We start from the raw sequence: 9,228 nt of genomic DNA on the forward strand, positions 1-9,228 counted from the left end.
ACATCAGATAGGTGCAGTGTAATATGCTGTTAAGTAGTACGGCGCCCCTGGAGAAGATGAGGGTTAAGTTCTTAGCTCAATGACACATCAACAGATGGTATTCTTTTTCTTTTTACGTCAGCCGATGTCACAAAGTGCTATACAGAAACCCAGGCTAAAACCCCAAACAGCAAGCGATGCAGATGTAGAAGCACGGTGGCTAGGAAAAACTCCCTAGAAAGGCAGGAACCTTGGAAGAAACCTAGAGAGGAACCAGACTCTGAGAGGTGGCCAGTCCTCTTCTGGCTGTGCCGGGTGGAGATTATAACAGAAAATGGCCAAGATGTTCAAATGTTCATAGATGACGAGCAGGGTCAAATAATAATAATCACAGTGGTTGTCAAGGGTGCAACAGGTCAGCACCTCAGGAGTAAACGTAAGTTGGCTTTTCATAGCCGATCAGTCAGAGTTAGAGACAGCAGTAGAGAGAGATAAAACAGCAGGTCTGGGACAGGTAGCACGTCCAGGGGAACAGGTCAGGGTTCCATAGCCGCAGGCAGAACAGTTGTAACTGGATTAGCAGCACGACCAGGTGGACTGGGGACAGCAAGGAGTCATCCTAGTCCTGAGGCATGGTCCTAGGGCTCAGGTCCTCTGAGAGAAAGAGAGAGAAAGATAGAGAGAATTAGAGAAAGAGAGAATTAGAGGGAGCATACTTAAATTCACACAGGGCACCGGATAAGACAGGAGAAATACTCCAGATATAACAGACTGACCCTAGCCCCCCGACACATAAACTATTGCAGCATAAATACTGGAGGCTGAGACAGGAGGGGTTGGGAGACACTGTGGCCCCGTCCGACGATACCCCCGTACAGGGCCAACCAGGCAGGATATAACCCCAACTACTTTGTCAAAGCACAGCCCCCACACCACTAGAGGGAGTGGATAGCATACCTTTCGGTTACTGGCCCAACGCTCTTAACTGCTAGGCTACCTGCTGCCCGAATAAATGAATTGCTGGCGTATGTCTCAGTTAGTTTTTTGATTCGAGTGCAGACTGCACTGATGAGTATTATCCTTCAGACTGGGTGTGAGAGAAATACGTCATTCTGTGGCAGTTACTGGAGTCTAGTGTGTAGTATGGAGTCTACTATCCACTGCCTAGGAGGTTTATGGACAGAGTACAATCTGAGGGGGTGTATCTCTGGATTGTGCATCCTGCTGTTTTAGCTGTCTGTCTTCTGGCTGGGTTTGACCCTTAGCTGGACCTGGTTGTAAAAGGCGGACAGATGTTCCTCTGCAGTCAGCACATATTCATTCGCCTACACTCCAACTCAGGTTTCCTGATGACACAGCTGAGAACAGGTCCCAGCTCTCACATCAATGTATGTGACATATACAGTACCTCAGGTCTGGCCTGTGTCCCAAATGACACCCTATTCCTTATGTAATGCCCATATGGCTCTGGTCTAAAGTACTGCACTACATAGGGAATAGGGTGTGCCATTTTGGATGGAACCCTGGTGATCTGTTTCCATGTCATAGGCCCATACATTAAGCTATACATTACCATGGTCCGTGGCCCTCTGTTTTCCTCCTATAGGGTTTCATATGACACCATTTCTTCTCACCTGACACAATCTCAAGAGACGGTCATAAGATACAGTAGGTATGAGTCATAGCGAAAGCATGCAGGGGTTATGTCATTCTGATTCAATACCCTGTTGAATACGATGGTATTCATTGCTACAGGGCTATAGTTAAACCATTGTTCTATCTGTCTTGTCTATGTCGGATGCTCCAAGCAGTAGCACACTAGCCTGGAATCCAAACTCATATGCTCCATTTGACCATTGTATCAGTTTGGATTCCAGGCTAGTAGCAGACAGAGGCTGCATCTAAATGGTACCCTATTCCCTACATAGTGCACTGCTTTTGACCAGGGCCGATATGGCTCTGGTCAATAGTGCGCTATACAGGGAATCAGTTGCCATTTCAGATGCAGCCTGGCACTCTCGCTCCCTGTTGGCTGGGCTGGGTTGTCTGTGGGCATATCAGATTGAGTGAAAGGACAAACAGAAAGAGGCCTCTCAGGTCTCTAATCTCATTCACTGTACATCAGTACGTCCTCTGCTTCCTCTGTGACAGAGTCGGCCATCTAACCGGCTGTTAATTGACACTCATTAACCAAAAGAGATGAGATGAGTCTAACTCAGTTTGGCTTTTCATGTGGGAGATTTTAGACCAAATAGAGTAGGATTTGATTAGGTAGTAGCTGGTAGGCTAGGCTACATACAATACACACTGGGGTTTTAAAAGAACCCCACACTGTGGTTGCCATGGAGCTTTGGAGCGTATTGAAGGGAATACATAAGCAGAACGAAATAAGATCCTTATTATGGAGCTAAAGCGCTCTGAACAGATTCAACACAGCAATACCACATGACTTGAAAAGCAGAATGTGGGATTGGATGGTGGTAGAAACCATTTTCTCTTTGTCTTATTTCTGCAGATGGTTTTGGCATGGTGCTTCAGATATGAAATGCTACACCTTCATTGTACAGTGATGTGGTGAACTCTCCCTACACTTACCCTTGCATCCTTCCTGGTCCCCTTCCCTACTCTACAGGTTAACACACACACACACACACACACACACACACACACACACACACACACACACACACACACACACACACACACACACACACACACACACACACACACACACACACACACACACACACACACACACACACACACACACACACACACACACACTCTCTGACACAGGCCCATGTTTCCATGCTCAGTCAAGGCTCACTGATTCGGGAGGTGTCTGCCGGGATGCAACAATAAGCCGTGGTGTGAAATCATCATTCCATGTAAGGAGGATGGTTTTGAGGGTACCCACACCAGTCAGGCCTCTTTCTGTACTGTACAAGAGCCTTAGGGGGCTGAGTGTTCCCAATGCAGAAAACAGCTCAGTGTGAAACGATCCCGAGCCTCCCTGGTGCTTCCTCACCACCCCCGTCCCTCCCTGCACCCAGCATGCTTCACCCCAGTGCTACAGAACGGGTTTCAGCCCACTGAGCCTAGTGCTGTGGGTTTCAGATGCCTTTCTGTGAGGCTGCTGTTTCCTTCAGATACTAAAGCTCTTCGGGTTGCTCAGAAGCCCCCGGGCGGCCGTCTCCAAGATGTGCTCCTCAGATAAAACGGCATGCATACAAGTGTAAACATTCAACATTATTTACTAGCTGCCTGCGTGCCCTTCACTCTGACTGTCTTATCTGGGGTTTTCTGCCCCAAGGCCTTTCTTGTGAAGTCATCTGTAATGCCTGATGCGATTTGAGTGGAGCAGAATTTAATATTTGATGTTTGTGCCCATCATCATCTTCACAGACGGCTCTGATCTCGTGCCACAGTTCAGGAGGATAGCTAAATATTGGATAGAGAAATATGAATAGAGAAACTGTTATAATGAATAGAGAAAGATGACTTTTCCTCTCTCAGTTGTTTGACTTGTGTATTCTGTTTTTAACAATGCATTGTTTACTAGTATTGTAACACTGTTCTAGTAACCCAGACTCGTTGACTGCATCTACTGTCGTGCCTAGCAGAGTTACAGCATCACACAGACAACAGTATCACACAGACAACAGCTGTGCTGTTGTAAAAATGAGAGAGGGAGAGAGAGAACAACCGATAAATAACACTTCCTGTGAAAGCCTGCCTGTGAGTCAAGACCAAACGAAAAAGAAGTAAGCAAACAACCCCATCTCTGAAGGGTTTCAGTACAGCCCTGAAAACGGCCCTGGTTACTGGTTATTCACTGTACATCAGTACGTGTTTGTGAGGACTGATGTCATTCTAACAGCCTGTTGTGATTAAGTCTTGTATTGGAGGATGTTACCATCAGCATATAACCATATAACTACTATGTTCATTCGTTGTTGGGGATATCCTGTGTTGAGTGACTTAAGTCCATCATTTGGCGATATGGTTTAAATATGCACATTTCATGATGTCAATGACCATGCAATTCATAAATGTCAATTATCCTGCAATTCTCAAAACCTGCAGAGAAGCAGCATATTGCTACAGAAATGAACAAGTACACAATGCATTGTTACAGATGAGAGAGCATTGCAGCTCAGATCTGGTTGGGATTTTTATTTTACCTTTATTTAACTAGGCAAGTCAGTTAAGAACAAATTCTTATTTTCCTTGACGGCCTAGGAACAGTGGGTTAACTGCCTTGTTCAGGGGCAGAACAACAGATTTTACCTTGTCAGCTCCGGGATTCGATCTTGCAACCTTTTGGTTACAAGGCCGAAGCTCTAACCACTAGGCTACCTATAGTCTAATTTAGTAATGACAGGGGTGTGCCAACAGCATCCTCCTATAAAACAGTCTATGACAACATCCTCTCTTTCATCCAGAGTTTATCACAGAGTAGCTAACCCACTATGTGTCAACCATGTTTTATGTCAGCCAATTATCTTAACGGGCCTCCTCGTTTGTCTCTGTCCCAGACACAGCACTCTGATCAAAAGGTTAAGATTACACTGAGTGTGATGTTCACCTCTCCCATCTACTCAACTGTAAGACGGCAGTAGCATCCATCGCGTCAGCATTTTAGCTTCACTAAATCAATTTTTATTCAGCCAACGTTATGTGGCAGGGTTTGAGGCTACTGACTCTGCCTATGTGCGGTTCTGTCGGAGACTGATCTGGATTGGAAGAGGCCTGTCTATTGATCTACATTAGGTTAATTACTTCAGATTTGGGATGTGCACTAGGCAGAAAGGTTTGGCAAGTCAGTAAACGATCTTCTTATTAATAATACTGGATGGAGTCTTGACTTATTTGATTCTGTCAGGATGTCAGGCTGCACTTTTAGACAGACAATAGCCCCATCCATTTTCAAACTCAACAAAGTTTCTGGACTTAGACAGTTATACGTGAGTCTGGCACTAAGACGACACTCAACGAGCTGTATAAGGCCATAAGCAAACAAGAAAATGCACATCCAGAGGCGGCTCTCCTTGTGGCCGGGGACTGTAATGCAGGAAAACTTAAATCCGTTTTTACCTAATTTCTACCAGCATGTTAAATGTGCAACCAGCGGGAAAAAAACTTATTTACTCACAAACAGAGATGCATACAAAGCTCTCCCTCACCCTCCATTTGGCAAATCTGACCATAACTCTATCCTCCTGATTCCTCCTTACAAGCAAAAACTAAAGCAGGAAGTACCAGTGACTCGCTCAATAAGGAAGTGGTCAGATGACGCAGATGCTAAGTTACAGGACTGTTTTGCTAGCACACACTGGAATATGTTCCGGGATTCTTCCGATGGCATTGAGGAGTAAACTACATCAGTCACTGGCTTCATCAATAAGTGCATTGATGACGTCGTCCCCACAATGACCGTACATACATACCCCAACCAGAAGCCATGGATTATAGGCAACATCCTCACTGAGCTAAAGGGTAGAGCTTCCTCTTTCAAGGAGCGGGACTCTAACCCAGACGCTTATAAGAAATCCCGCTATGCCCTCCGACGATATAAGGGTACGAGGTGAGACCCAGATGCAGACACGGGACTCAGATGGTTTGAGTCTTTGATATTTATTATATCCAAAAGAGGTAGGCAAGAGAATGGTTGTGGACAGGCAAAAAGTTGAAACCAGTTCAGACTCCAGGAGGTACAGTGTGGCAGGCACGCTCGAGGTCAGGGCAGGCAGAATGGTCAGGCCGACGTGTACAGAGTCCAGAAAACAGGCAAGGGTCAAAACCGGGAGGTCTAGTAAAAGAGAATAGAAAAGGCAGGAGCATGGGAAAAACACGCTGGTTGACTTGGAACATACAAGACAACCTGGCACAGAGAGCCAGGAAACACAGGGATAAATACACCAGGGATAACAAGCGAGACCTGGAGGGGATGGAGACAATAACAAGGACAGGTGAAACTGATTAGGGTGTGACAGTACCCCCCCTCTAGGGACGCCACCCGGCGTCCTACCTGGGCGCATACCTGGTTGACCGGGGTGTCAGTGGTGGAAGTCGGTGATGAGGGCTGAATCCAGGATGTCTCTAGCGGGAAGCCATCACCTCTTCTCCGGGCCGTAACCCTCCCAGTCAACCAGGTACTGGAAACCCCTGCCCCTTGGTCGAACACCCAGGAGACGTCTCACCGTGTATGCCGGATGGCCATCAATGATACGGGGAGGGGGGGTGGTCCTGGGGACAGAAGACAAAGGATTGTGAGACACGGGCTTAATCCTAGACACATGGAACGTAGGGTGAATGAGGAGGGTACGGGGTAACAAGAGACGGACAGCAGTGGAACTAAGGAATCTAGAGATGGAAAACGGACCAATGAAACGGGGGACAGTTTTCGGGACTCTACCCGAAGGGGCAGGTCCCGTGTGGACAGCCATACCCTCTGCCCAATGCGGTAGGGGGGAATTGGAGTCCGGTGGTGATCTGCTTGCTGACGATACCTGGAGTTGGTCTTGAGAAGTGCTACCCGAGCTCTTCTCCAGGTACGTCAACAGCGGGGACGAACATCTGGGCCGAGGGTACGTTGACTTCTAGTTCTTGTTCTGGGAAGAGCAGAGGTTGATACCGCATGGTGCACTCAAAAGGGGAGTCCCGTAGCTGAACAGGGAAGGGTGTTCCAGGCATACTCCACCCAGACTAGTTGTCGGATCCAGGTAGTGGGGTTGGTTGAGGCCAGACATCTTAGGGTGGTCTCCAGGTCCTGGTTAGCTCACTCCGACTGGCCCTTCGACTGGGGATGGAATCCGGAGGATAGGCTGGCCGACGCCCCAATTAGGGTGCAGAACGCCTTCCAAAACTGAGATGAGATTTGAGGACACCGATCGGAAACCATATCCACCGGGAGTCCATGGATCTGGAAGACGTGCTGCACCATGAGCTGGGCCCTTTCCTTGGCAGAGGGAAGTTTGGGGAGAGGGATGAAATGAGCAGCCTTAGAGAACCGATCCACCACTGTCAGAATGATGGTGTTGCCATCAGATGGGGGAAGCCCAGTGACGAAGTCCAGAGAGATATGGGAACAGGGACGATGAGGAACCGGTAGTCAAATCAAATTTCAAATCAAATTTATTTATATAGCCCTTCTTACATCAGCAAGGGCGGTTTGTTGCTCCAGAGCCTTTCCGTTCACCTTCACACTCCTGGGCCAGACTACACTCAATCATATGACCCACTGAAGAGATTAGTCTTCAGTAAAGACTTAAAGGTTGAGACCGAGTCTGCGTCTCTCACATGGGTAGGCAGACCATTCCATAAAAATGGAGCTCTATAGGAGAAAGCCCTGCCTCCAGCTGTTTGCTTAGAAATTCTAGGGACAATTAGGAGGCCTGCGTCTTGTGACCGTAGCGTACGAGTAGGTATGTACGGCAGGACCAAATCGGAAAGATAGGTAGGAGCAAGCCCATGTAGTGGCTGAAGAAGTGGCTGAAGAAGGCCAGAAGGAGCTTTCCGTGGAGTCACCGCCCAGTATAGAGGTTCTGGATGTCAGGAAGCTTGGATCAGTGATGTACTGTGCCATACGCACTACCCTCTGTAGCGCCTTCCGGTCAGATGCTGAGCAATTGCCATACCAGGCGGTGATGCAACCAGTCAGGATGCTCTCGATGGTGCAGTTGTAGAACGTTTTGAGGATCTGCGGACCCATGCCAAATCTTTTCAGTCTCCTAATGGGGAAAAGGTGTTGTCGTGCCCTCTCCACAACTGTCTTGGTGTGTTTGGACCATGGATAGTTTGTTGGTGATATGGACACCAAGGAACTTGAAACTTTCGACTCACTCCACTTCAGTCCCATCGATGTTAATGGGGGCATGTTCAGCCCTCCTTTTCCTATAGTCCACGATCAGCTCCTTTGCTTTGCTCACATTGAGAGAGAGGTTGTTGTCCTGGCACCACACTGTCATAGACTGTTCTCTCTGCTATCGCACAGCAAGCGGTACCGGAGCACCAAATCTAGGTCCAAAAGGCTTCTTAACAGCTTCTACCCCCAAGCCATAAGACTCCTGAACAGCTAATCAAATGGCTACCCGGACTATTTGCGTTGTCCCCACCCCACCCCCCATTTTTACGCTGCTGTTTATCATCCATGCATAGTCCCTTTACCTCTACCTACATGTACATATTACCTCAATTACCTCGACTAACCGGTGCCCTCGCACATTGACTCTGTACCGGTACCCGCTGTATATAGCCTCGCTACTGTTATTTGATTGTTGTTCCTTAATTATTTGTTATTTTTCTATTTTTCTTATTTTTGTATTTCTATTTTTTTCAACTTCAGTTTATTTTAGTAAATACTTTCTTAAAACTGCATTGTTGGTTAAGCGCTTCTTAGTCAGCATTTTACTGTAAGGTCTACTCCTGTTGTATTCGGGAACATGTGACAAATAACATTTGATTTGATTTGACTCTGTCATTTTCACATATACAACAATGGCAGTATGTTTATTGTCAAAGCCAGGTGGAATGGGAATGTGTTGTGTGGCAGCCATGTTGAAGTGTGAACCAGACATGAGCCTCTTCTGGCCTCCAACTTTTCAATATAAATGTTTAGGCCCTCTTGACAGTTTGTGGCAAACAGGTCAGGACCAGCGTTGATAAATGATAATAGTGAGACTGGAGTCTGATTCTGAGAAGACGTTGAATAGACAGGGATTTCTCAAATCGGCTTACATTTCTGTCTAGACTTAAATAAATACGCATTTAATATGAGATCGAGCTATGCAGTGAAGCAAGTCTGTCATCAGAATAAAGTGACTCATTTTACTTTGTGTGACTGTATGGTCAATCATCTTATATTATCATCCAACTAATAATCAAAATATCCCCCTTTACTCTGTTTCCAGTTCCTGTGCTTGAAGAACATCAGGACATTTCTCTCCGCCTGCTATGAGATATTTGGCATGAAGAAGAGTGAACTCTTTGAGGCCTTCGACTTGTTTGATGTGCGGGACTTTGGAAAGGTAAGCAACAGGATTCATGCACTGAGTACGTTTACATGCAGACCAATAATTTGATATCATACTGATTGTGGCAGTATGCCGAGTACTGAAATAGTCATGTAAACACCTTACTCTGCTTATGTTAATTGGCGTGAGGTCACGTTTTGAATGATTAGGACATGTAAACACCTTACTCTGCTTATGTTAATTGGCGTGAGGTCACGTTTTGAATGATTAGGAC

The 9,228-nt window shown here is 46.6% G+C and overlaps 1 protein-coding gene across 1 annotated transcript in view; it reads left to right on the top strand.

The window, feature by feature from the left end:
* LOC120028131 (guanine nucleotide exchange factor VAV3) overlaps positions 1-9,228 on the top strand; it is a 134,652-nt gene that overhangs the window by 13,108 nt on the left and 112,316 nt on the right. The window contains exon 2 of the mRNA XM_038973325.1: positions 8,892-9,008. Within this exon, the coding sequence (XP_038829253.1) occupies positions 8,892-9,008 (117 nt within the window). The remainder of the gene's footprint in view (positions 1-8,891; positions 9,009-9,228) is intronic.

Source organism: Salvelinus namaycush, chromosome 33 (assembly GCF_016432855.1).
Source record: "Salvelinus namaycush isolate Seneca chromosome 33, SaNama_1.0, whole genome shotgun sequence".
Taxonomy (NCBI): domain Eukaryota; kingdom Metazoa; phylum Chordata; class Actinopteri; order Salmoniformes; family Salmonidae; genus Salvelinus; species Salvelinus namaycush.